At 57.0% G+C, this 27,581-nt stretch overlaps 1 protein-coding gene across 2 annotated transcripts; it reads right to left on the bottom strand.

Annotated features, from left to right (window-relative positions):
* Window positions 1–13,942: 13,942 nt before the first annotated feature.
* GFI1B (growth factor independent 1B transcriptional repressor) lies at window positions 13,943–27,448 on the bottom strand. 2 transcript variants are annotated; one of them, XM_025261949.3, is made up of 7 exons: window positions 26,514–27,448; window positions 18,616–18,735; window positions 18,016–18,156; window positions 17,340–17,611; window positions 16,640–16,777; window positions 15,562–15,820; window positions 13,943–14,675 (listed from the first exon to the last, which is right to left on the bottom strand). In XM_025261949.3, exons 2-7 carry the CDS (start codon window positions 18,713–18,715, stop codon window positions 14,497–14,499), a joined length of 1,089 nt encoding a protein of 362 aa, XP_025117734.1. In that variant the 5' UTR covers window positions 18,716–18,735; window positions 26,514–27,448; the 3' UTR covers window positions 13,943–14,496. The 2 variants fall into 2 exon arrangements, with proteins under 2 accessions (XP_025117734.1, XP_006062231.1); XM_006062169.4 differs by having other exon boundaries at window positions 15,562–15,727; window positions 26,514–27,441.
* Window positions 27,449–27,581: the final 133 nt, after the last annotated feature.

The following is a 27,581-nucleotide window of genomic DNA, read 5'->3' as shown; positions in this document are numbered from 1 at the left end:
GGACTCCTAACCGACGAGGCGGATGAAACGGTCAGGGAGCTAACGCAGACCCGCAAGGGGCTTCAGTCCTTGCGACCCCGCCCCGCCCTTGCGCGCCCCCAACCCTCCGCGGGCGCGGTCACCAGGGGGCGCCGTCCCCTCCCGACTCGGCAGGGACCCTGCCCGGGAGCCCGCGGCCAGAGGATGAACGACCCGAACCATCGCATAATTCAGCGGTTTTGGCCTCAGCCCTTGCCAGGGCCCCCGACCCGACCTGGGGCTAGGAGCGGGAGAGGGAGATGGAGGATGGAGAGGAAGGAGGGGGAAGTCGGGAGGGGGAGGGGACCGGGGAAGGAAGGGGGCTGAGGCTCTGGACGCCGGGGCTCCCCCTTCCAGCGCAGGGACGCCTCCTCCGTGCCCAGGGCTCGGGGTGTGGGGGGTTCTGCGCAGGAGAGCGGGCCTTGGAACCGGGACTGAATCCAAGGCCTTGAGGGCAGGACTGACCTGCCCATTAAAAAGCCTTTGGGCTATGATGTGAAAGTCTCTGAGTCCTGTCTGACTCTCTGCGACCCCATGGCCTGTATAGCCTGCCAGGCTCCTCTGTCGGTGGGATTCTCCAGGCAGGCATACTTAAAATTCAGCCAAGCTTCGGACAAGTGGATGCCTCAGTTTAGGGCTTCCCAGGTGGCTCAGTGGTAAAGATTCCACCTGCCAATGCAGGAGACACAGATTCAGTCCCTGGGTCGGGAAGATTCCCCAGGAGAAGGAAGTGGCAACCCACTCCAGTATTCTTGCCTGAAGAATCCCGTGGACAGAGGAGCCTGGTGGGCTACAGTCCATGCGGTCACAGAGAGTCAGACATGACTGAGCGACTGAGCAGCAAACAGCACATGCGTTAACTTCTGAGGTTGTTAAACAGGGATGCCTAACAGCTACTATTTACTGGGGAAGTGGTCCTTGTGGGGGCAGGTCTCAGGCTGAGGGCTGGTCCTCCCGGTGGGCAGTGGTGCTGTCTTCCTGTTGCAGCTCTGGGCTGGGGTCTTGCAGATCTCATACGACTGCACAATCTCGCAGCTCAGGCAGGACTGACCAGGGGTTCCGAACTCCAAGTCACGGCCGTCCACCCCCCTCCCCCCTCCCCCCTGCCAACTCCACCCTGGGCCCTCACCGAGCACCAGCCCCTTGGGATGGGGAGGGCCAGCCCCATGAGCTGGTCTGCCCGCCCACCCACCCAGCCGTCGTATTTCTTTGCTGGGTGCAGGGGAGGCATGGAGACCTTCACCAGGCATTCGGACAGTGGCACAAACGGCTATTTGATGACAGTTATGATCCGTGTCAGAGGAGGGCATCTCTTGTGGCCAGGTCTCCTCGGAGGGTGCCTGTGGGTTGAAACTAGACTAGAGAAAGAGAACTGAGGGAGAGGAATTGAGGGCCCGCCTTCCAGGCAGAGGGAACAGCTTTGCGGGAGGCCCCGAGGCCAGCAGAGCCACTCTGGGAGGAAGAGGAGAAGACACTGGGATTCTGGTGCGGCTACCTGGGCGGTGCTCAGCTGCTTGGTCCTGGAGGGAAGCGGCCTCTCCCCTCAGCCCTGGGTCCCTTCCTGCCCGCTCCAGCACGGGCCCGGCCTGCTTGGCCTCAGTGGTGGACACTGCCAGCCTGTCTCTCCACCCAGACCATGAGCTGTTTGCTGCTGGGCTCAGGTTCCGAAGCCTTTGTTCAGCAAACACCAAGGCCACACTGTACCCACTGGCTTTCTTCTCTTCTCGTCTTCTCTTTTTTTAACAGTGCTAAAATATACATGACCCAGACCCTGGTGGTCCAGTGGTTAGGAATCGGCCTTGTAATGCAAGGGACACAGTGTTTGATCACTGGTTGGGGACCTAAGATCCCACTTGCCACGGAGCAACTAAATCCGCACCCCACAGCTAAGCCAGCCCACCACAACTCAAGAAGCCGTGTGCCCCAATGGAGGTCCCGCGTGCAGCGACTGAGACCCAACACAGCAAATCAATCGAGAAATATTTTTAAAACTATACATTGGCACATTCGCCACGTTCATCACATTTGTGTGTACGGTTCAGGGGTGTTGATTCCGTTCACATTATTGTGCCACCATCCGCTCCTAGAGCTCTTCTCATCTTGTAAAATGGCACCTCCGTCTCCATCAAACCCGGCCTCCCCTTCCCTCCCCGCCGGCCCCTGGCCCCCACTGCTCGCCGGTCTCTCTGTGACCAGGCCAGGTCTCTCTAGAAGTGAGAGCGCACGGTGCTTGTCCTTTTGTGTCTGGCTCATTTCACAGGGTCCTCATCTCTGCTGCCGCGGGGGTCGGACTCTCCTTCCATTTTCAGGCTGCCAAGCACTCCACGGTGTGGACGGACCACGTTCTGTTTCTCCCCCATCTCTTGGCGGACACTCGGGTCGCTTCCGCTTTTGGCTGCCGTGACCCTGCTGCCATTTCTTGCTTCTGGTTCATCACCTTGGGCCAAACGCACCCTGTGAGCTGTTGGTATTTCGCAACGTGCAGCGCGTAGGGGTGGTCAACCCCATCTTGACCAGCTCTCTCACTTTCGTAGCCTGGGAAACGGAGGCCCCGGAGGAAGGCAAGGACTTCCTTGAAGTCACGGCAGAGGCTTGACCAGCTCCAGGTCGGCTCGGAGGATTAAAATAGGCGGAAGGCCTTTGCACTCAAGCTTGTGCCTGGAGCCTCCTCTTGTACCTATTTCTGTCTGGCCAGCATCTCTCTTTCAGAGAAATGAGCTCAGAAAGCTGCCCCAGGTGGAGAAGGAGAGGCAGCCAGATAGTCGGACCCCTGACTTTGTGTGCCAAGGACCTGGTGGGTGTTTGTCCCCAAACCACCCCTTTTCTAACCAGACGCTGACTCCCCCAGCCTCGGAGACTGGAGTGGCTCATGCCTGGCGGGTGCACCTTCATGCCCTGCCATGGGTTTTGGGACCGCTCTCATTTTACCGATGGGCCCAGAGTGGAGAAATGACTTGTCTAGGATGGCAGAGCCCCGCCCCAGCCCTAACCTAAACCCATCATCAGTTGGCCAAGCCCCCGCCAGAGCAGGAAGCCTGTGGCCTCAGCAGCCCCTGCCTCCTCCCACATTCCAGAGATGGAGTCGGGTACCTGGGGAGTCGGTGGGGGGGGGGGGCTCCAGTCTGGCCCGACTCTGACCTGGAAGCCTGGACGCCCCCTGGCGAGGTCTCCCAGGCTGCCCTAGCCCTGCCCAGAGGAGGTGCCCAGCCCTCCAGTGGCCCCCGCTGCTCCCTGCAGCCTGGGGCCTCCAGAGGACGGGCATCCTCACTTCCCCACTCAGCCGGCCCTGCACTGAGAGGGTTGCAGGCCGAGCTGCATAGGGGTGCTCGCAGCGGAGGGCATCTGTGGGCACGCCCCCGGTGCACTTTCTGCACCGGCCTTCGCCCTCTCTTTCTGTCTGGCAGGGGTGGGGGGCGGGGCTGGCAACACCAGCTCCTCTGCTACTGTGGCCGGGCGCTTCCTCTTTGCCCAGCTCGCCACCCGAGGGCATGCACCGCCCGGTGACTTCCCCCAGGCCAGGCCTCCGCACCCCACACCTGCAGCAGGCAGCCTCCTCCACTGCTTTAGAAGGTTTATCTGCCAGAGGGGCTTTGAGGGCGGAGTGGGACCCTTATCTCCCTGCCAGGGGCCTGCCCTACAGTTGGGGCTTTGTAATCTGACATTGTGATTTTTTTTTTTACACCCTTGTTTTTCCCCCCAGGGAGGGAAGATTTGCTGAATCATCCGGGGGAGGTGGTTGGAGGGGGCCCGGGCCAAGGCAGCTGGAGGGCAGTGATAAGTCTGAGGCTGGGCTGAGGGGCGCTGGGGAGCTGGGCAGGGAGGAAACCCCGACCTGCGACGGTTTCCAGCTAAGATTGTTGGCTTCTGCAGAGCTGCCCTGGGGATGCTCGTTCAGGTTAGGTGGCCTGAACCTTCCTCCCAGAGGAGGGCTGGCCACAGGCGGGACTGGCCGGCTGGGCCCGTGATGCCCGGCAATGGCAAGCCGGGGTGAACATGACTGGGTGCCCAGCACTCAGGATGGCTTCTGTGAGCCCTCGAGCTCACCCTCGTCCTGCACTTTGGCTACTTTGGCCCCAACGGGGCGCTGGCTGGCCCCCCAGCAGATTGGGGGGGCTGGGACAGGTGGAAGCCTTAGGTCTCCCCAGGGCCTTTGCACCTACTGTTCCTAGGCTTGGAGCCACCCTCTCCGCTTTGGACAGATCAAATTCATCTCAGATGGCCATTTCCTGTGGGAAGACTTCTCTGCCCCAGCGTGGGTTTGGTGGCCTCTCAGCCTCCCAGAGTCCACTGAGTGCCCCCTCTTCTGGATCTTGCCCCATCAGGGCCCAGATTGTTGAACAGAGCCTTAGGGTTCTTTCTTGGAAAACTCTGAGAGGAGTTGCCTTCCACTGGGACTAAAACTCTGGGGACTGCAAAATAGGAAAGAGTCCCCACAGGGGTTGGGCTGGGCCCCGGGCTCCTCTCTGCTGCAAAGTGGACCCCTCGCGGGGGGAGGAGGACCGCCTTAAGCCGTGCCTGCCTTCCCAGAGCCTCTGCCTTCTCACTCTCCCTACAGGGTGGCCTGACCTCCGGGAGCGGGTCCCCCAGCCTCTGCAGGGGCTGGGGGTATAGTGAAGACCGACATTCCACCAGCTTTGCAGGACTAGGTGTGGGTCATGTAGACTGGGTCGTGCCCGAGGCCCAGGGCAGAGGCTGGGCTGGACATGCCAGAGGCTTCCCCCGAACTCTCTCTGCCCCCCTGATTTCTGATCCCCCCCAGAGGCCGGTGGGCAACCGCAGCCCCGGGGAAGAAGGCTGATTGACGCCCCTGAGTCAGTGGCCACATCCCCTGCTGCTCCCAAAAGGGGCTTCTGAGGCAGGAAGAGCGGCCGCGGTGGTCGCTTCTCTCCCTTCCTGCTGCCCAACTGAGCCCAGAGATAAGTCCTCGCTGGGCTGAGGGGGCTTGGGGGGCCCAGGCCTCCCCCAGAAATCATGTCAGGGTTCCTCGCATGGAGGAAGGACCTGAAGACCACGATAACCCCTTTATTTTTAAGAGATCCGGGAGGAAGTCCCAAGTCACCCTTTGCAGAAATAGCTCTGAGCTTCAGCCTGGCGTCTGTGGTTCCAGCTGTCAGTGGGGACTGTCCGTAAATATGGCCTGGGTCAGTGCAGCCCACGGTGGCCCGGAGGGCCCGGGGCCCAGGGATCCAGCCCCGGGCCTGCGCTCCAAGCTCAGAGCCATTGGCAAAGGTAATAACCACACCTCCATGTACTTCTGCGTAAGGTGGCTCAGTCGGTCAAGAAATCGCCTGCAGTGCAGGAGACCTGGGTTCAAACCCCGGGTCGGGAAGATCCCCTGGAGAAGGGAATGGCTATCCACTCCAGTATTCTTGCCTGGAGAATTCCATGGACAGAGGAGCCTGGCGGACTACAGTCCATGGGGTCACAAAGAGTTGGACACGACTGAGCGACTCCCACACTCAATGTGGGGAGTGGGCAGAGGCTCTGAGACAGGGTATTGCCAGGTATAGCAGACAAGCTGCAAAAATGTGTCGGACACCGCCTTCTGTCTTCCCTGCTTTCAAACCCTGCTCCATATCTGCTCCATATGCACCGAAGGCCCGTGAATGTGCAAACCCTGGGGTCTCTCCCCAACAGCTGTCACCTGAACCCTCCCTTCAAGAGTCCATGAGGGGGTGGCGGGGGAGGATACAGTGGCCGTGTGGGATTAACAGATACACCCTCCTTACATAAAATAGATAGACAAGAAGGACCTACTGTATAGCACAGGGAGCTATGTTCAGTATCTTGTACTAATCTATAATAGAAAAGAATCTGAAAAAATATATGTGCATATATATATATATACATATGTATATTGAATCACTTTGCTGTATACCTGAAAACACAATATGGTCAAATCAGCTATACTTCAGTAAAAAAGAGAGAGAAGGGTGGATCTCTAAGGTTCTCATCAGGCCCTGCTGGTGGCTCAGTGGTAAAGAGTCCACCTGCCAGTGCAGGAGGCACGGGTGAGAGCGCCAGTCAGGGAAGATCCCACACGCTATGGGGCAGCTTAGCCCCTGTGCCACAGCTGCTGAGCCTGTGTTCTAGAGTCCGGCAGCTGCAGCCACGGAAGCCCTCAAGCCCTCAAGCCCTAGAGCCGGTGCTCTGTGATAGAGAAGCCTCTGCAATGAGAAGCCCGCGCTCCACAACCAGAGGGAAACCTGCCCAGCAAGGGAGACCCAGCCCAGCAATATATGAAACTATTTAAAAAGCAGTTCTCATCAGAAGAAAAACATTTTGAACTGTGCGCTGATGGATATTCACTTATCGTGGTGATCCTTTCACGACACATACAAGCATCAGATAATCACGCACTACACGTAAAACTGATGGAATGTGATCTGTCAACTCTATCTCAAGATTAATTAGCTAAAATGCAAAACACTGCCAAAAAAACAGTCGATGAAAGGAAGTCTTGGGGCTGGAGGGTGCAGGCTGAATGGAGATTTCTAAAGACCATGGGGGTCATGGTCCGGATGAGAGAATCTGAGGTCCAGAGGGAAGTGCCTGTAAGTCCGTCCTGCCAGGAGGGGGCCAGAGTGACATCCCAGCCTCTGACCCCCATCCCGCACCCACCCCACCCCCACCCCCCATCTGGGCTGCCTCCTCCCCACCTCTTGCAGGCTCCCCATGCCGACATCCTGTCCCCTTTTCTGTATTTCTTCGGGCTTTCTCTGTTTCTCCTCTTATGACACCCGCCTTGGTGCCATAAGCGTGGACACTCTGGCTGCTCCCACCGCCCATCCTCGCTGCCCAGAAGTGAGCCCGGCTCACGGCAGCTGCTCTGTAAATAAGTCGATGAATGAGTGCTTTCCACCCCACTGGGCGGCCTTGGGGCCTCAGAGGTCCTCCGGGGCTCTAGGGGACCCAGCTGTCTGCGTGGCGGACACCGGCAGGCCTGGCCTCCATTTGCGTCCTGGGCTGGACAGAGGCGCAGTGCTCCTGGGCTCCAGGGCCCGGCCGGGGGCCCCTGGGGCCCTGGCACTCTCTCCTTCTAAAAGCAAACAAATCACCTTTCTTCCCCCAGGCTCCCCAGCGCCCTCACATTGTTACCATAGACATCATGGAAAAGACAGGAAAGGTCTAGAAAAGGGAATTATAAAACTCATTAAGATGCCACCCCCTCCCACCCACCTAAGAAAACCCTGCAGACGTTGGGGTCTGCCCGCCCTCTGACCACCATGGCCAAGGTCAGGGGCCTGCCCCTCGTGGCTCTGAGCCTGGGACCAGCACCTCCGCCTCTGGAGCGGCTAGCCCTGTGGAGTGCGAGCAGGGGCGGGCGTCCGGCCTCAGCCTCTCGTCCCTTCTTCTGCTTCCCGGGTCCTCATCCTCCGAATCCTCGTTGACACTCACTCTGAGACTCCGTTTCCTCGTTTGTAAGGTGGGAATGACGGGATGACTCCCTGAAGGGGGACTCCCAAGACAGTGACATTTACGGGAGTGATCCCTAAGGTGAACTGAACCTGACCTTCACCTTGAGACCACAGAGGCGGTGTGGAGAGGTGCCCTCCTGCCCCCTCTTCTAGGGCATGAAAACTTCCTGAAAAGGGGATTTTTCTCTTTTTTTTAATTTTATTTACTTTTGGCTGTGCTGGGTCTTCATTGCTGCGCATAGCCAATCTCTAGCTGGGGAGAGTAGGGGCTACTTTCTAGCTGAGATGCTCGGGCTTCTCACTGCAGTGGCTTCTTTTGTGGCAGAGCACGAGCTTGAGGGCGCGCAGATTCTAGCAGCTGCAGCGTGTGGGCTCAGTATTTGGGCTCCCGGGCTCCAGAGCACAGGCTCGGGGGTAGTGGCTCATGGGCTTAGCTGCTTTGTTGCACGTGGCATCTTCCTGCATCAGGGATTGAACCTGTATCTCCTGTCCCGGTAGGCAGACTCTTTACTGCTGAGCCACCAAGGGAAGCCCAGGCCGCTTTTTCTTTAAGCTTTAGAGAAGGGCAGAGCGGCAGCAAGCCTGTTCTGGGGCCTGGAAGGCTGGGCCCTGGGAGAAGCCGGAGCCCCCGGCCCACACCTCCGTGGCACCCCTTCCCAGCTGCTCGTGCGGCCGTGATGTCAGGGCCCCAGGGGCCTCTGAGACCTCTTGTCCCTGGCTCTTGTCATCTGGGTGAAGTGGTTGGAAGGCTCACTCCCTCCCTCTCTCTCTCTCTGCTTCTCCCTCTCTCCCGCTCTCTGGGACACCAGGCCCCCTGATAACACCGGGAAGGCGCTATCGCCCTGGGAGCATCCTCCCGCCAAAGCCCGCGGGCCTGCTCCACACCAACGGTTGGCAGCCGGCACCGTTTGATAAACTTTATCAGGCCAAACCTGAGCACGGCCGCTCAGCACAGCCCCTGTCTCAGATTTCCCTCCTCCTGCCTTCCTGCAGCCCCCCAACCCCGCCGCTGGAACCTGGGGCCCTGCCCGTCTCCTGGCTGGGGACCAAATCCAGCCAGACCCCTGGCAGATGGGAGCGTGCAGCCCTGCACCCAGCTAGGAGGGAGATCTGGGGGTCCAGGGTCCAGCCCACTGTCCCCAAGCCAGGGGCTCCTCCATTAGGGGTCCCACCCCACCTGCTACAAAGGAGCCAGGGGCCCTGACAGGGGGCACATCCTCGGCTTCTCTGGCACCTCCTGGGTGCTGGCTGCTAAGCTGAGGGTTAGGACTGGATGCAGCGTCTGCTAGGAGGCGGCTCTCAGGGTTGGGAGTTGGGGACAAGCTGGCCAGCACAGGTGAAGGAGAAAGGACCCGGCCCCGTGGAGCCATGGAGGGCCAGCAGCTTGGAGGGAGGAGTGGACAGGCAACCTGAAGGCAGGGAAATGATGTTTGAGCAGAAGGAGTCTTTTTGTAACGCCATCGATAATGTTATCATGCACGCCCATGAGAGAAAAATACAACATACACGCTGAAAGAGAAGGAGAAGAAAATTTGCAGCCCCCCTTGACGCAGGCCCTGTTGATACACTGCTCTTTATCCTTGCAAACTTCCTTCCGTGTGTAATTAACAAAATGGAATCATATGGTGAATACTGATTTTAAACCACTTTTTCACTTAAGATATCATGAACAGCTTCCTACGTTGATGCGTTTATTCTGCAAAATCTATTTTCTGTTCAGTTTTTTTTTTTTTTTTTTTTTTTTAGTAAAAATACACACACACACACACACAAATCCGAGTTTCTTTTATAGATAGCATTGAGGGTGAAGCCAACCCTCCTTCCCCGGCCCCAGAAACAACCGCTATCAATGGCTGGATGTGCCTTCCTCGGATTTGTTTCTCTGAGCACCCACAAACGTACGTTGTGCTGTTTTTAAAGAGTCAGCACGCGATTGTGAAGCAAGCGTGTTTCACTCCACGTCGGCACCCAGGCCCCTTCCGGGTCAGTCCTTGTAAGCACACTGGCTCTTCGTGCTGGCTGCTCGGGTGGCCACTGTCTGAGTGCTACCGGTCACCTAGCCCGTCTCTCCTGGGAGGTTAGGATGGTTCCAGCGTGTTTTGTTTTCCATTTCCAGCTGGCTTCAGAAGATGACCTGGTAGCTAACCTGTGGTCCCTTTGTGACACTTTCTCTTTCGTGTGAATTCCTGGGAGTAGAATTGAGGGTCTGGGGTGAGCACGTGTTGGGAAATCTATGCACCTGGGGGTCCAGTGGTTAAGGCTGTGCTTCCAATGCAGGGGCTGCAGGTTTGATCCCTGGTTGGAAAACTAAGATCCCACATGCTGTGCAGACAGAAAAAGAAAAAAAGAAAAATCTGCGTACTTGAACTGGGTTTCCAGGGTTCGGGGAGGGAACACTGTTGGCCAGGAGGGTAGAAAATGGCCTCGGGAATTCCCTAAAGGCCTCTTGGGAAATAACACCTCAAAGGCCTCTTGGGAAGACCTGACTTCCTGTACAGAATCCCAGGGATGTGGGATGGTGTGGCCATGGTGGTCCCGTGTGTCCCCTCTCCATCCCGGGGGCCTTCCCTGCCTGACTGGGGGCAGCAGGAGAGACCCAAGACCCAGAGGAGTCTTCCCAAGGCACCTGAGCCATTTGACTGCTTTGGACCAGGGGGAGGACCCCAAGAGATGTGGGAACTGAGCTTCAGAAAGATAATCTGTCTTGGATGCTCAGTGTGGTCTGGGGAGCTGGTCGGAGTGGGGGGGGTCCCTTCCTAACAGGCTGGGGTCAGCTCAGCCACTGTGCAAATGCCTGGACGGACTGCCCATGGGAGGTGTGTTTCCATGCTGACCACTGATTTCCATGGAGGGCCACCTGGCCTCTCCCAGCATGTCCCTCAGGAGCTGGCAGGGACCTGGGGGTGTCACCTGAAGCTGCCACCACCGGTGGGACATTCCATCTGAAAACTGATTCAAATGTTGCATTCTGCTTCCTGATGTGACCAGTTCATTTTAATATTAAAATACTGGTTTTGCTATGTACCGCGGAGTAAATAGATCCTCCAAGTTGAGTTACGGACCCCACATCTGACTTGTTCCATCCACACCCTTCCAGTCCCCAGCAGCCGGGTCGGTCCCACAGTCGGGCAAGCCCTCATCTCCCACACAACCTCAGAAGCCGCCACTGACTCCATGTTTTCTGTAAGCAGGGTCCCCTGGCGTTGTGCAATCAGTCTCTGTTCTGGTAGGAAGGCCCTAGACCGGAGGGTCAGAAAACCTGGATTCTGTGTGATGTCATAGCTAATAGGCCTTGTGTGGGGGGCCATCAACTCTGCACCCGGGCCCTTTCCCTCATGCAGGAAAGGGAAGCCCCAGGCAGTCTTCTGGGGGCTGGATGGGGCTTCACACACGGGGACTCCCCGCTGGGCGTCTCAGATGAGGGGGAGTGGTAGTGGGCTGGGACGCAGAGAACAAGCAACTGGACTTCCTCCAATCGCAGCAGCTGGAGGACCCACTGCACCCACGTGGTTGGGCCCCCCAACCTCAGCATGCTGAGTGAAGCCCTGCCATCCCAAAGGCTGAGATGCTCCCACGGGCTGGAGCACGGCTTGCTGGCTTGTGGGCAGATGCTGACCTGAAGGCCTTCTCCAGGGCCGCAGCTTCGCGGGGGTAGCCCATCCTCCCTGGGACCGCCCTGGGGTTCCCGCGGCTGGGTGAGGGGTGGGCACAGGGAAGGGGTGGCAGGGTGGCTCTGTCCTCCCCCGCCCCGCCCACACCCTGCAGACTCTTCCCAGGAAGCAGTACCTGGCCGCGCACTGACCCCCTGTCTCTGCAGTGTGTGTGGAAGTGCTCTGAGGTGACCTGCTCCAAGGCTGCAGCCCCCACCCCCGCCCCACCACCCTTTTGTGGGCACTGGGTGGAGGGGTCAATGAGCGCAATCCCACTCTCCCAACCTCAGCAGAGGAAGAAAGACGCCTTGTCTTTCTTGAAGAAAGAGCTCCTCTTCCTAGCCCCGCCCTGCTGCAGAAGTGGCCGAAATCCTGATATTAGAGTGGTTTTGTTTAGCAAACAAGGAGCATGCAAAGTAGCTCCCCCCGTGTGTGTGTGTGTGTGTGTGTGTGTGTGTGTGTGTGCCCATCCTCTGGGAGGTGCAGGCTCACTCCAGGTGAGCCTGACTCTGCTGTGTGGCTTTGGGCAAGTTTTCTTCCCTCTCTGGGCCACAGGGTCCCCATGGATGGGAGGAGAGGCTGGAGCAGGGGTCTCCAAGGGCTCCAGCGGCTCCAGTGGATCGGCTGCCAGAGGCTGTCAGACTTCAAGAGCAAGACCTGCAGGCCAAGGATCTGAAAGCCAGCCGAGGAGACCAGACCACCTTCATATGCAAATCCCAAGCCTCCACCCCACCCTCCACCCACCTGACGGGCTTGTGCAGGGGAATTCTTGCTAAAGTAAACAGGAAGGGCCTCTACAATGAAGTATGCCAAGGGGTCCTGCCCAGCCAAACCCAGAGCCTGGGAGCCCAGGGATTTACCATTCCCCAGGGGACTCAGAAACCTCTAGACTCACCGTGGAGGACAGCAAACAGATGTCATTGGGAAGAAAGGCAAACAGAGACTCAAAGAAGACGTGGATCCAATGACCCCAGCTCTGCACTTACCCTCTGGGTGAATTTGGGCAAGATGAGTGACCTCTCTGAGCCTCATTTACACCCTCTCTGTAACGTGGGATAACGACACCTCCTTTGCCGAGGGCCATGTGGGTCAGAGACAATGTCAGGCAACCTTGGGCCCAGCTTGGCACCCGGAAGTGACTCATTCAGAAGTGTTCATTGCAGCGGGCCAGGCACTGGCTTGGTGCTGAAAGCCAGAGCCCAGAGGGAATTCCTTCTAGCAGAGAGGAAGCTTACCCACAGATAACTACTAGTCCAGGTTCGGTGTGTTCTGAGCTGTAAGCAAGGAGCCCAAGGAGGTCAGTGTGTAGCAGCAGGAGAACTCTAGCTGGAATGACCAAGGGAGGCTTCCTGGAGGAGGCAGCACTTGAGCAGGCCTCGTAGGACAGTCTGGACTTCAAGAGGGCATGTTCATGGCCTAGCAGCACTTACCATGTGCTGGGCCCTGCTCACTGCTGTACAGGCATGGCCTCAGGGGATCCTCTGACAGCCTACAGGGAGGACGCTACATTCATCATTTTACAAAGGAGAATCTCATGGCTAGTGGGGGGCCACACCAGGCTTAATGTAATCACATCTGCTAAGTCTCTTCTGCTGTATGAGATAACAGCCACACGTTTCAAGGATGAGACATGATATTGTTTTGGGGGGCCATTCTTCTTTTAAACTTATTTTAAAATATTAATTAATTTATTTATGGGCTATGCTGGGTCTTCCTTGCCGTGCGCAGCTTTTCTCTAGGTGTGGAGCAGGGACTTCTCATTGCAGTGGCTTCTCTTGTTGCAGAGCACCAACTCTAGGGCACACAGGTTTCTATAGTTGCAGCATGCCGGCCGAGTTGCTCCAAAACATGTATGAGATCTTCCCGGCCCAGGGATTGAACCTGGGTCTCCTGCATTGGCAGGCAGATTCTTTACCAGTGGGCTGCCAGGGAAGCCCCAGGGGGCCTTTATTCTACCTACCATGGTGATTCCATTAAGGACCTTGCGATGGGAAGGGTCTCCCGGGTGATCCAGGTGGGGCCCAACATGATCACAAGGGTCCTTACGAGAGAGAAGCCAGCAGGTCAAAAGCGGAGGAAGGAGGTCACCTTTCTCTGGAGGTGACCAGATGCAGTCTGGAGATGGAGGAGGAGACCATAAGCTGAGGGATATAGGCAGCCTCTAGATGCTAGAAAAAAAGAGACAACAGAGCGTCCCTCAAAGTTTCCAGAAGGAACCAGCTTGCTGACACCTTGACTTCTAGCCCCATGAGACGTGCTTTGGATTTCTGACCTCCACATCTGTAAGAGACTGCCTTTGTGTTTTTGTTTTAATTTTTTGGCTATGCTGTGATCCCTGGGTTGGGAAGATCCCCTGGAGGAGTACATGGCAACCCACTCCAGTATTCTTGCCTGGAGACTCCTCGTGGACAGAGGAGCCTGGCCGACCGCAGTCCATGGGATCGCAAAGAGTCAGACACGACTGAATGACTAAGCACCACACACCATGTGGCATGCAGAATCCTAGCTCCCAGACCAGGGATCGAACCTGCACCCTTTGCATTGGAAGTGTGGAGTCTTAACCACTGGACCACCAGGGAGTCCCCCTTGGTGGTGTTGGAAGCCACCAAGTTGGCGGTGATTTGTCATAGCACTCACAGGAAACTGAGAGCCCCCAGCTGCGCCCACCTGGCCCCTGCCTGCCGTCTTGTCACTAGGGTCTCTCATGGCTCTGCCCAGCACTTACCAGTTTGGTCTCTCAACATGTCTGTGAGTGACTACAGAGCTTTCTCTGCTTTTCAAGACTCTGCACCATCCCTCCCCAAAGCCTCAAGCACTAGCTCATACCCCGTAGGCACTGAACAAATGCTGGTCAAATGTAAGTAAAGGGGTGTCTTTATTTTTATTTACAGCTGTTGAGAGGAGCAGGCTTCTGACAGCAGTAACTGCTGGTTTCCCCGTGGCTGGAGTGCCATCAGAAGTGGGGATCAGCTGGCACACTGGCTGAAGCAGAGGGGTGCTAGGCCTCCCACTGAGGTGGGAGACGGCTCTGACCATCCGTGGCGGCCAGGAGGAGGCCTGCTGAAAGCCAAGCTGACCCGATCCCTGGGGGCAGCAAATAGGGGAGGATTTCTCTGGGCCCGCCTGGGGCTACTCTGGCCTCCTGGGCTCTGACAGGGGCGGCACTGAGCTCTTGGGCCTGCAGACAGCATCGGCTTGGAAAAGACCAGCTGCCACACTATGCGGCAGGGGAAATGTCGGTCCAGAGAGGGAAAGTGACTTGCTCGAGCTCACACAGCGATTTGAGTCTCGAAACAAGTTTGATGAGTCCTGTCCAGGGCTGCCTCCAGGAGACTGGGGATCTGGGTGTGTGAGACTGGCCTCACTCCAGGTCGCACGGTCTCGGGGCCGGAGCCGGGCTCGGGGCAGCCTCACTTGAGGTTGTGCTGGCTCTCACGGTGCCGTCGCAGGTCCACTTTGCGCTGGAAGCCCTTGGCGCACAGCTCACAGCTGAAAGGTTTGAAACCTGTGTGCTTCCGGCTGTGGGTGATGAGGTTGGAGCTCTGGCTGAAGGCCTTCCCACACACCTGGCACTTGTGTGGCTTCTCACCTGCGGGGCAGCAGAGACAGGGTCAGGATTGCCCGGGCCAGGTGCCCTGCATTTGTTCTCTGGGACTTTATTATGTTTTATCTCACATTCGCTTTTGAAAATTATTAGAAAAGGGTGGCAAGAAAAAGTCTGACCACCCACCCCTTCCAGGGAATTGTATTCCAGTTTTAGGGGTAGGGACCGGGTCCACTTTGTTTATCAATGGAGCCCAGCACCTGGCCTGGGGCTCTGCACAAAAGAGGCACTGGCTAACAGCTGAGGAATGAATGACTGGGGGAATGGATGAATGGAGATGCGAATGAACGGATGGCTGGAGGGGTGAATGGATGATAGAAGGAATGGATGACCGGCTCTGGGAGGAATGAATGAGTGGAGGAACGAATGCATGGTGGGAGGGATGAATGAATGATAGGATGGGAAATAGAGCGAATGTGGAAGTGAACTGGGGAATGAATGGATGACAAATGGGGAAAGGATGAGGGGAGGAATGAATGAATGAGTATCTGGAGGGATGAATGAATGACAAATGGGGAATGAATGAGTGGAGGAAGGAATGATGGCGTCAGGAGGAATTCGCCTGCTGCTCTCTCTTCTACCCGTGGCTCACAGTGCTGACACTTTGCTCTCTCCTTCCGGTATTTTTTCTGTGCATTTTCTTTCCTTTAAGCAGCACAGCGTCCAGCCCTCCTGTCGGAGGGGAGCAGCCTCCCTTGTCAGCCTGACACCTGTCTGCCCTCCCCCTAGCCAGGTCCTAAGGCCTGGACCTTCAAACAGTGATCGGCAGGGATGCTCAGAGGCTCGGCCTGGGCCCTGGGGGGTGCTTGGAGGGACTGGGGGGCCCCGGGTGGGTGAGGGGCGGTGGGGCAGAGCAGAGCCCAGGCCTCACCGGTGTGGATATAGGTGTGCTTCTTCATGTCAGACTTCTGGTGGAAGCGCTTGCCGCAGAACTGGCAGGGGTAGGGCCGCGTGTCCGAGTGGATGAGCAGGTGCGTGGACAGGGTGGACGAGCGCTTGAAAGCCTTGCCGCACATCCGGCACTCGAAGCTGCGCTCCTGCCGGAGGAAACGAGGCCCCGGGGGGTCAGGTGGGGCCTCGAGGCCCGGGGCTGCCAAGCTGGGCGCAGGACTGGACCCGGCCGGGATCCCCTGAGGAACAGGACACTCCGTTGGGGTGGCCTCGAGGAGCAAGACGCAGGGGCCCCCCCATTCCTGCCCCTCCCAGGAGCAGCCGAGGCCTGGCGGCCTGGCGTGTCCTGCTGGGGAATCCTCCCTTGTGGTTTGCTTAAGAGTCTGAATTCTGGGGGCCCCGACTCTGGCTTCTGCCTCTTACTCGCCTCATGACCTCAGGCAAGTCATTTAACCTCCTTGAGACTCAGTTTCCTCATCTGTACATTGGACTAGTGAGTAGTGACCTCCAAGGGTCATTGGGAGGATGGGAGGTCGAGAACTGAGCCGGCAGCTGGCGTGACTGTGGACGTGATCACAAAGGGACGCTCTCACCATCCCAGCCTGTTTCTCCACCTGCACTTTCAGATCTACCCAGGTGTTAGCCCTCAGGTCAGTTTCAGGCGTTTTCCCTGGAATGGGATTCTGAAGAAGGGATCTTGGCATCAGGCAGGGCTAAGTGGATGAGATGAGCATTTAAATCTGACTCCCGGATTCTAAGAGTCAAGGGCCTCAAAGGTGAGAAATCTGCCCTGAGCGCCCAGAAGGCAGGGCCGTTTCTCAGCGTCCCAGACATCCACCTGAAATCCCACCCGAGCCCCTAGCCTCTTCCAGTTGTACACGGGGCCAGCCTGGTCCATCAGGGACTGTTAAGGGCAGGTGATGGGCACCCAGATCAAGGAGGCAGATGATAAGGGGTCCCAATCTGTCACTCTCAGAGGCATGGAGAGAGACCCACCCCAAGCGCCCTAGGATTCCTGGGGGGAGCACCGGGGCTCGGGCACTCGGCCAGCTGCCCACCTGGGAGTGGACGTGCGTGTGCTGTTCCAGGCTCACGGAGTGGCCGAAGGTTTTCCCACAGACGTCGCAGGCGAAGGGCCGGGTCCCGCTGTGGGAGCGGCGGGCGTGCACTTCCAGCCCATGGGGGGTGGAGAACACCTGTGGGTAGGGGCAGAGGGTGAGGCCCGGGGGACTGCGGAGGGGAGAGGGTGCCCAGCTCGGTCATAGGTGGACGTACAGAGGAGGGAGCAATCCCGCGAGCACTGGATTGCTGACTCTGCTGGCATGTGCTGTGTGTCCTGGGAAGGTCTCTTTGCCTCTCTGTGTCTGGCTTTCCTGGCTATAGAATGGCGTGGGAGGGGAGGTCTGGAAGGCCCCTTCTGGCCCTGTCTGGAGGCTGAATTGCCTGGTGGTTAAGAAGCGGGAGTTGGGCAGAGCCAGGTGGGAATGGTGATTCTGATATCTACTTGCTGTGTGTTCTGGGCAAGTGACTCAAACTTTCTGAACTTGAGCCCTTCGTCCACCTCCTGGAGTTCATGCACGTCGAGTGCTTAGCACAGGGCCTAACACATGGTCAGGGCTCAGAGTGATGACGAAGACGAAAATTGTGAATTCTTGATTCCCAGAGGACCCAAGTCACAGCACAGGGGGTGCCCAACTATGGACACTCATGGCTGCCAGGGTGCTGGGGAGGGGGTACGAGCGGGGCCCAGCCGCCCACCTTGCTGCATTTGATGCAGTGGTACGCGTCCATCCCCGGGGAATAGTGGAGGCTGAAGTCCAAAGGTGGCTCGGCGCTGGGCACCAGAGGGCTGCCATACAGGCTGACAGAGCGCTCCAGGAAGGCAGACTGCATGGTGGAGGGGGCCTGCCGGTAGCTATGGCCGTAGGAGGAAGCCAGGGCGTCCCAGGAGAAGCTGGGCTTGTAGAACGGGGGTGAGTCAGATGAGGGCGAGTCCCCATCCTGGGGTCGGGACGTCACAGCAGGTCCTTCTGTGGAGGGTGGGATGCTCGTCTAGTGGTGACGCTAAGAACAGGGTGCCAGCTCCCCGCCACCCTCCACCATGACCCCATGCGGAGGCTTTGGTGTGCAGCCCAAATTATTTACTGCAGGTGCTCACTGTGACTCCTTGAATTTTCAGTCCAGAAACGCACCCCAACCCCTGCAGAGCGCCCACCTCGCCACTGTGTGGGCCTGCCCAGCCTGCCCACCACACAGGAGTTCTTATCTGGGAATAAGCTCGCCGTCCTGGAGGGATCCAAGCAGAAGCCAGAGAGCCCGGACTGTCGACCCTTTCTGACTCCATAGCTCCAAGGGACCCTGCTTCCTCGAGCCTGTCCACCCTCTAAGTCCCCTTGCGCCCGCTGGGGAGAGGCGGGGGCCCTGGGCTGGGCACCTGGGCCGGAGGCCAGCCGGGTCATCGAGCTCTGCTCCAGCTCCAGCTGCGGCTCCCGTTTGAGGTCCGTCCAGTCCAGGCGCTGGTTTGGGAACAGGGAGCTGAGGACAGGGCTGATGCTCGGGACCTGGTCCCCGGCCACTGTGGGGGAGACAAGACAGTCAGACTTTAGCTCTGCTTAGAGGTCTGGTAAGAGTAGCGGGGTGAGGGGACACCAGAGAGACCTGCTGTGGCTGCTCCTGGAGACTCACACGCAGGGGCTTCTACCCAGGATGCTGGGAGCAGGGCGGAGACCAGGAGGAGCCGCCCCACCCCCTGGAGAGCTCCATTTTTCCAAGCACCCAACTTCAGCTCTGGATCAGCCCTCCGATCACAAATCACATGTCAGCTGCTGAGGACCAGATCTCACTCTCTGGGTGAGAAGAGATGGTGCAGCCATCCATTCATTCATTCATTCAACCAGCATTTACTGAGCTCCTCCTGATTCCAGACTCGGAAGAGCGGCTACTTCCGGATGGGATGCTCCTGCCTCCCCCTCTCGTCTCGTGGGGCAGGGAGGCCAGCGGGTGCGGCCTCGGACCAGCCTGGGCTCTGACTCACCAGGGCCAAGGGCCGGCGGCCAGAGCAGCTCATCCTCCCGGGCGCGGGGCTGGTGGTAGGTGTGAGCCTTCTTGCTCTTCACCAGGAAGGAGCGTGGCATTGTCAGCGGGTGCCCCACGCCTACCGGGAGAGAGGGTAAGAAGGGTTAGGTGGGACAAGAGGAAAATGCTCCTTTATGTTTCAGGGCCTCCTCCTAAAATCAGAACCTGTTGACTTGGGTTGGATGAGTGTGCCTGCGTGTTCAGTCACTAAATCGTGTCCGACTCTTTGCAACCCCGTGGTCGCCCCTCAGGATCCTCTGTCCATGGGATTTCCCAGGCAAGAATATGGGAGTGCATTTCCACTTCCTCCTCCAGGGGATCTTCCCAACCCAGGGATTGAACCCATGTCTCCTTCATTGGCAGGCGGGCTCTTTACCGCTGAGACAGCAGGGAAGCCTCTTAAAGCGGCTTGAACAGTGTCCCCTTAAAGTTCGTGTCCACCTGGAACCTGTGACTGTGACCTTGCTTGAAGATAGGGTCTCTGTAGATGCAATCAAGTGAAGCTGAGGTCACACTGGGTTCGGTGAAACCCTAGATTGAATATGATTCGTGTCCTTCTAAGAAGAAGGAAATTTGGACACATGACCCAGACACACACAGGAAGACGGCCGCGTGAAGACGGAGGCAGAGGTTGGAGGGATGAATCCCCAAGCCAAGGATGACTGGCCACCACCAGAAGCTAGGAGGTCTGAAACAGACCATCCCTCAGAACATCCAGAGGGAGCTGATTTAATCACACTGACTTTGGATTTCTAGACCCCAGAACCCTGAAATAATCCACTCCTGTGTGTTAAGCCACCTGGTTTGTGAGTTTTGCTTTAATATTTATTTGTATTGATTTAGTTACTTCCCTGGTGGCTCAGATAGTAGAGCGTCTGCCTACAATGTGGGAGACCCAGGTTCGATCCCTGGGTCGGGAAGATCCCCTGGAAAAGGCAATGGCAACCCACTCCAGTCCTCTTGCCTGGAAAATCCCATGGACGGAGGAGCGTGGTGGGCTGCAGTTCACGGGGTTGCGAACCGTCCGACACGACTGAGCGACGTGACTTCATGTCAGTTGGCTGCACCAGGCCTCAGCTGCAGCTTGCGGGATCTTTGATATTCAGTTGTGGCATTCCGGACCCAGTTCCCTGACCAGGGATCGAACCCAGGCCCCCTGAACTGGTAGTGTTGAGTCTCAGTCACTGAACCACCAGGGAAGTCCTGGTGCTTTGTTACGGCAGCTACAAAGCCTAATGTCCCTCACTGCTCTCTTCCTGGGAAACCAGCACACTCCCTTCTAGAAGATCCCAGACCAGATTACTCCTGCTGCATACTGAGTTGTGCTGGGAACAGAGAATGAAGGCCAGGGGTACCTCCGTCTGTGACCCACTGTGGACCCTGCGCCCAGAAAACTGCTTCCACATCCCACTGGGGTCTGCATTCAGAGACCGTGGAAACTTGCTGTCTGAGCTCAGGTTTGGGAGTCATTTGCTCGTAGGCTGGAATCCCATAACCCATAACCTCTCTGGACCTGTTATCTTTTCTGTAAGGTGAGGCCTTCGGGTTCCTGGCGAGCCCACTGTATGCACTCAATGCCTATCAGAGGGGAGCCTGGCAGGTGGGCTGCAATGGGGGAAGCCACATCGATCGCAAAACCCGCACAATCATGTGAGTCGAGAGTTGATGCCGCCCTTGTCCGCCGCCCAGCCCAGAGCCTGCTCCCCAGGGAAAGAGGGGCCTTTTCTCTCTCCCTGTGGGTGGAAGGGATGGTTGGAGTTGTATGCGGGGCTCAAGGCCCGACGCTGGAGGCCTGAGGTCATTTTGTGCACACAGAGGAAGAAGTCAGTGTCCACCAAGTCCAGGGACTGAGCACTGGGCAGCCCAGGCCCAGCACTCAGCCCATGGGTCAGCGGCTGGGGCAGGGGCAGAGCAGGCTAGCCTGACTGTCCCGTCTTCCTGGCTTCGGGTGCAGAGCCCTCTGGGGCACAGAGCAGCTCCGGCCCCTGCCCCCCACGTGTTTCACCTCCCAGATCCCAGCCATGAGGGTCTCCTGAGGGCTCCCGGAAGACAGAGCATCGTCATGTGGTCCTCCGTCCGCCCCACCCCCAGGCCCGCACGGGCAGAAGTTGGGAGGAATTATTCAGTCACTGCTGGTCTGACAGCAGCTCTACTTGGGCCTGGAGGAGGAGTCACGCTGGGCAAGGCTGCGGGCGTGATAGGGCCAAGCGCGGGAAAAAGAGCGCGGGAAACAGCTCGCGGGGAGCTCCAAACAGCAGCAAGGCTCTGGGCGATAAGGCCATGGTCCGGGTGGGGGGCTGGGAGCCGGCAGATTAGAGGGCGCTTGGAGCCCTGCCTGGGGAGCTGTCCCCATCACCCCTTCCCCAAGGGGACGATCCGGAGCAGGCACCAACCGTGCCCAGCCCGCCTGCCCCTCTGGAGCAGCAGGAGTCTGGGCCTTGGCCGGTCCGCCCTGGGGGCCAGGCTCAGGCCCAGCCCCACCTTAATGGAAGCCTCAGTGTCCAGATCTGCTGAATGGGGACCACAAACCAACCTCCTGGGGCTGCTGGGCTGAAAAAGGACCGTTAATTATTCCAAGCGTGTAAGGGGCCCGGCGTGGTGCCTGGGGGGCCTTGGCCCGCGGAGCAGAGGCTTGGTGGGGGCAGGCACCACGTGGTCCTGGTGGGTCAGGTGGCATCCCCCGTGCCTGGGCTGAAGCCAGCAGGCATGGATGGGCATGAGCCCTGATTGGGAGCCAGACATGTGCCAAGCCCCTCCCCTCTGGGCCCTGAAATGAGTGGGTGGGACCTGAAGGGCTCTGGGGTCCTGTCCAGCTGTCAGATTTTGACCTCAAAGGCCAGGCCGGCCTGCCATCTTCCCCAGGGTGTGGGGCAGCCGCGGCCACCTTATCTTCCAGCGACAGTCTTCTTCCTCCTGCCTCCCTGTCTCCCCCCACTCAGGGCTCCCCACACCCCCTCTTCCTTCCCCCTTCTAACTCTTGGCTTCGGGAGCACCCCCTCCCTGCCCCCAGAGGAGGCCAGACCCTGGGCAGAGTGGGAGAAGACCTCTACACTCTGGGGACGGGCTGGAGGAGCTGGGTTCCCCTCGCCTTTTGCTCCTGGGGGAGCCTCTAAGACCGTGGTCTGTCTTTCAATCAAAAGATGATTTTTTTTAAAAAAAACATAGCATTTTATTGGTCGATCGACTAGAACCAGAGATGCCGTTAGAGCCACTGAGCTAGGATACAGGGGCTTACTTCTTGCAGCCTCACTCCGATAAGCCTGGCCTGTGAGCTGAGTAGCTATGACCCCATTTTACAGAGAAAGAGTTGAGGCTTAGAGACTGGCTCAGGGTCCCAGAGCGAGGCAGGCCTCCGTGCTCTTGGCCATCAGACCACAGGGTGGTCACTGTTTCAGGACAGAGGGAACTGAGCTGACAAGCCAAGGAGGAAACCTGGACAGCGTGGGGTCATCGACTCTGACCCCCACCAGGCGAGGGAGGCAGTGATCATCGTCGCGGGTCACAGGGGGCCGCCCAAGGCTGACAGAGCCACGTGGCTGGTCTAGGGCCTCGAAGCGGGGCCGGGCCCAAGGCTGACAGAGCCACGTGGCTGGTCTAGGGCCTCGCAGTGGGGCCGGGCCCATCGTCCCTGCCCTGCAGGGCCTGGACTCCTGGCCCCGCACTCTGCTGGACTGAAGATGGCCTGCCTGGAGCAGGGAGGGGAAGGCTCCCTGGAGGGGCAAGAGTGGGGATGGGGGGAAGTCAAATTCTCTATCTTTGGTCTTTTTAGGAACCCAGCCGGGCCCACCTGGGTTCATGAGGAGTTTGGGGTGGAGAGGCTGGCAAGAGAACAGACTTCTTTTAGGAAGCTTCCAGGACCACTTGGGCTCAACCCGAGACCCTCGAGGTCAGCTGATGGGAATTCAGGTGGCAACACAACGGTACTTCTGGGATTTGGGGGCACTTAAAGGGAGCCAGGGGGTCCCCGTTTCTGGGGTTCCCCAGATGGAGGAAGGCTTCTCGAGGCCTACTCTAGTGGTACCCCCACTGCCCACCCCCTCCCCTGCCCTCCCTAGAACATTCTCTCCGCTAAGCCTGGCACAGTGACAGCCGCATAGCCGAGCCCACAGCTGAGCCATCAAGCTCTCTGTGGGGGCCAAATGCACCCAGAGAACTTCCTTCTGGCCTCTGTGAGCTGAGTTTAAAAAAAAAAAAAAAAACAGGAACCAATCACCTATACTATAGTTAATTAACAACCACACCGTTTTGATTCACACGAACCTGTTCTGAGAAAGAACTAAGAGCAGAGATTGTGAAAGAAGACCAAGATTTCTTCATAAAGCAGAGGCCTTGATGGTATCAGGGCCTCCGGAAAGAGCCTCGTTGTTAATATCTCTTCAGAAAGCCCCAGTCCTGATAGAGGGTCCCCCCCACCCCGCCCCGGCCCCAAGTCAGAATCTCAGCCAGTGCTTCTGAAGGGGGGCAGCCCTGCACCCCGACTTCCACATGGAGCCAGAGCAGCTGGCCTGGGGTTTCCACCCAACAAGGCACCTCCTGTGCGGCTGAATCGGGTTCTGTGACCTTGAACTTGACCCCGTCTGCCGCCAACCTGGGGCTTGGTTTTCCTATCTCTCAAAAGGACGGTTGGACTAAGAGATTTCTAAACTTCCCTTTCGCTCTAAAATCCCATGCTGGGGTTCGTTGTCTCTGAGTGCGGGACTGACCCACCTTGACTGAGAAACTCATTACTCGGGTTCCCTTTTTGGGAGGGTTGAGAAAGCCTCCGTTGTTTCTCAGCGTCTGCTAGGAGGGACCCCTGGACTTCCTTTATGTCTGAAGACATGACTCAAGGGGAAACAAACAAATAAACAAACAAACAAGCCACTCGTTCCATGTAGGAGGCAGGGGGCGTCAGTCCTGGTCCCTCTAGGGGCCCCAGCAGAGAGTGGTCGTTAGTTCTACGGGAAATTTGGAAGGATCTCAAAAGTCTCTTTGTAAGTTCGGAGAATGTAATGTCAGAAAGGATCCCTGGTGTTCCAGTAGCTAAGACTAAGAGCTCCCAATGCAGGAGGCCCGGGTTTGATCCCTGGTCGGGGAACTAGATCTCACATGCTGCAACTAAGACCCAACACAGCCAAATTAAAGAAAAAAAAAAAAAAAGAATGGATGAATCCACCTCTGGGTATATACCCCGAAGAATTGCAAGCAGGGATTTGAACAGATATCTGTACCCCCATGTTCATAGCAGCATTATTTACAATAGCCAAAAAAGGCGGAAACAACCCAGATGCCCGTTCATGGATGAATGGATAAACGAAATGCAGTCTAGACATAGAAAGGGAATATTATTCAGTCTCCAAAAGAAAGGGGATACTGACCTATGCTACAGCATAGATGAACAATGAGGTCATCATACTACTTGAAATTAAGTCAGACACGGAAAGACAAATGCTGTGTGATTCTACTTATGTGAGTTACTTAGAGTAGTCCAGTTCAGAGACAGAAAGTAGCCGGGTAGGGGCCAGAGGCTGGGGGGAGGGAAAAGTGGGGAGTACCTGTGCAGTGGGTAAGAGTTTCGGTTTTTTGCAAGATGCAAAACGTTCTGTAAGTGGCCAGTGGTGGCCGTAGCACCGAACGCCGCTGAGCCGGCCAGTCCGAAGATGGCTCAAACGGCCAGCTTCACGTTATGTGCCGCTGCTGCTGCTAAGTCGCTTCAGTCGTGTCCAACTCTGTGCAACCCCATAGACGGCAGCCCACCAGGCTCCCCCGTCCCTGGGATTCTTCAGGCAAGAACACTGGAGTGGGGTGCCTTTCCTTCTCCAATGCATGAAAGTGAATGTGAAGTCGCTCAGTCGTGTCCGACTCCTAGTGACCCCATGGACTGCAGCCCACCAGGCTCCTCCGTCCATGGGGTTTTCCAGGCAAGAGTACTGGAGTGGGGTGCCATTGCCTTCTCCTACGTGTCGTTTACCTCAATAAAAACCAAAGGGACTGAGCAAAACATTTCCCCAGCACCTCTAAACGAGAGACTAAGCAGCTCCATGGATTTGAATTCCTTGAAACAAAGGAACAAAAACCCCTTTAAGACTGAGGAGGGATAAAGTTTTCTCTTGTTTCTGAAAAGGGTTGAGAGGTTGTGTCACAGTGAAGCATCACATATGATCAGGCTGGTTTTCCCGGGTTGGGGCAGGGGGCTGCAGATCTGACTCCTAAGACTCTCCAGTTGAACCCCCTACCCGACCCCACTGTCCAGACAGCCTGGAGGGAATGCTCTGCCCTGGTTTTGAGTGGCTCCATCAGTCAAACCTAACCAGGTAGAGCTCTCTGGTGGTCCCCAAGAACTTACTGCTGAGAAACTGATATTCTAACCCCCAAAGCTTTTTTTTTTTTTATTTTGGCTGCTTAACTTGCCAGATCTTAGTTCCCCAACCAGGGATGTGATTGAACCCGTGCCCCCTGTAATGGAAGCATGGAGTGCTAAGCACTGGACCTCCAGGGAACCCCCTCTGCCCACCAAATCTGAGTTGGAAGAAACCTCACATGTCTTATGCAAAGAATCCTTTCCGAACCACCTCTGAGGACCAGAAACTTGCCCCTTCACTAAGACTGAAATATTTTTTTTTAATGAAATTTTATTGGAGTATAGTTGCTTTGGGGGGCGATGGGAGCCATGCTGCACAGCATGTGAGATCTTGGTTCCCCGACCAGGGATTGAACAAGTGTGCCCATGCACTGAAGATTGGAGTTTAACCACTGCTGGGGAAGTCCCTGAAATCTTCTACCCATTGTTCACTAAGAAACATGTAGGGGGTGAGCCCACGTGGGCAGGTGCAACTCGCCTGGCTTCCAGGTTAATTCGTGCACCCCTCCCCACCACGGTATCTCATGAACACCGTGGACGTTCTTCCCAGAAAAATGTACACAGGCATATATCCACAGTGATTCTGTGCACTGCCCCCCTTAACAAGCCCCAGTTTAGAGCGAGTGCCTCTCCCCATGCAGATTCTGTCTTGGCTTTTCCATCAAAATTAGGTAGAAGAGGCTGAGGCACCATCTCTCCCCGTGTCTTGTTCCCGGAGGCAGGGTGGTGGTGGGGGTGGGTGGTACGGTGGAGATGGCAGCCTCCCCCTCCCCTGAGGGGCTCCGATGAAAACAGCCTCCCTCTCCAAGTGAACCCTCTCCCGGGATCTTTGATGAAAGTTGCCTGGGACTCTGGGTGCTGAAGCTTTGCTGAAAGTTGCTGGGGACTCTGGATGCTGAAGCTAGGACTCCATTCAGAGTCCTCAATCCCACACTCTCTCATTTCACAGCCAAGAAAGGCTCAGAGTGTCCTGGGGACAGACCCAGTCCGAGCCCACAGGTGGTGGACAACGCAGCGCACCTCCACGTGTGACTCGCCTTGCCTGTCCGGGTCCCTGGGAGAGCTGAGGTATGGGTATGACACTGTGCAGGCAGGTGACCTCTGTCAGCCTAAAATCAAATCTTCAAAGGGTGTTCATGGGACTTCCCTGGTGGTTCAGCAGTTAAGACGCCGAGCTTCCACTGGTTCGGGTTCGGGTTCGGGTTCTATCCCTGGTCGGGGAAACTTAGGGCCAAACAAGCAAACAACAACAAAAACATCCCCGGTGTTCACGCACAGTTGGAGGAAGGTAATTCCTACCAGGTGCGCGGGCTGGAAGCATCTCAGCTGAGACTGCTTCCTTGCCATCTCTTCTCCTCTGGGCTCGAGAGCTGAAAGCCACATTCCACAAAAGAGATTTTTTCCAGCCCACCTTAGTCTTCCGAGGACTGCCAAAGGGACTAGGTAACCTACTTGGAAACAATCTAAGTGAGATACGCAAATTTCAAAAGGAGAGGCAGGGGCTTCTCCGCACTCACCTGTCCAGAGCCGGTCTGCGGGAAGAACCTGGCTGCGTCTCTCTGCGTATCAGCACCACCCGGTCAATTCGTGACTCTCGGCACAAATAGATACTTCTCCTTTTTTTTTTTTTTTTCCCACCCTCTGTGTGTGTGTGTGTTTTCCTCTTCTGTTCCCCTCCCTGATTTTCAATCTGATTATTTGTGTCAAAATCTGGCGGCGAGGGAACAGCCAATGAAGAGAGTGGCAGAGCGCGGAGCTCTATTTGCTTATCAAAGCTCTCCAGGACTCCCCATTCTCTTCCCTAACCCTTCACTCCGGGAGCTGCACTCTCTCTACGGAAATTTTTAACAACTTGTGGATTTTAACAGTGATGGCTAAATCCTTAAAGTTTTAAAAAGTGAAGTTGAAATACAACATTTACTTAAAAACCTGATCTTGAGTAGAGAATTCATTGAGTTAGTCTCTTTCTTTCCTTCTTTCTTTCGCTTTCTTCCCCTTTTTACTTCTTCTCTTTCTTCTCCTTCCTTTCCATCCTCCCTTCCTTTCTTTCTTCTCCTTCCCTTCCTCCGCCCCTCTGTGGACGCAGCTTCCCCAGCGCTCTCCTAGGAAGCCCCTGGCTCGCGCTGCTGCAGACTGCTTTTAGAGGGGCCCCCTCTTGTCCTCGCAGAAGTCGCCGTAAAGAAAAAAAAAAAAGTCAAAATTCACGCTTCCCCAGCCTTGACCCTAGATTGAGTGAGGAGTAGCGGGCGTTGTACTGAGAGTGGGCGCTTCCCGCATCGCTGGGACCCTCAGCCGCCGGGCGCACCGAGCGGGCCGCGCTCCGGTCCCAGGGCCCGCGTGTGCTGCCACCTGGTGGCCGAGGCGGGCACGGGCGGGGCTGGCTTCCAGGGGTCCCGGCCCCCGCGGGAAGGCTGGGAGGGCCTGTGGGGGACATTCCAGCCCCTTTGGCACAGACGTTCCTTTGAACTTCCCGCGGGGAGACGTGGATTCGATCCCTGGGTCGGGAAGATGCCCTGGCGAAGGAAATGGCAACCCACTCCAGCACTCTGGCCTGGAGAATCCCATGGACGGAGGAGCCTGGTGGG

This window comes from Bubalus bubalis, chromosome 12, assembly GCF_019923935.1.
Source record: "Bubalus bubalis isolate 160015118507 breed Murrah chromosome 12, NDDB_SH_1, whole genome shotgun sequence".
Classification (NCBI taxonomy): Eukaryota; Metazoa; Chordata; class Mammalia; order Artiodactyla; family Bovidae; genus Bubalus; species Bubalus bubalis.
The sequence above is the reverse complement of the archived record's forward strand: the minus strand, read 5'-3'. Positions and strand labels throughout refer to the sequence as shown.

Bases quoted from the DNA above. Each gene is read 5' to 3' on its own strand.
- GFI1B (XM_025261949.3), bottom strand. From the start codon at position 18,715: ATGCCACGCTCCTTCCTGGTGAAGAGCAAGAAGGCTCACACCTACCAC. The intron at 16,778-17,339 runs GTGGGCGGCTGG...CCCTACCCACAG, and splicing joins ACTGCATCAAATGCAGCAAG to GTGTTCTCCACCCCCCATGG. The intron at 15,821-16,639 runs GTGGGCAGCTGG...CCTGTTCCTCAG, and splicing joins ACACGCACGTCCACTCCCAG to GGGATCCCGGCCGGGTCCAG.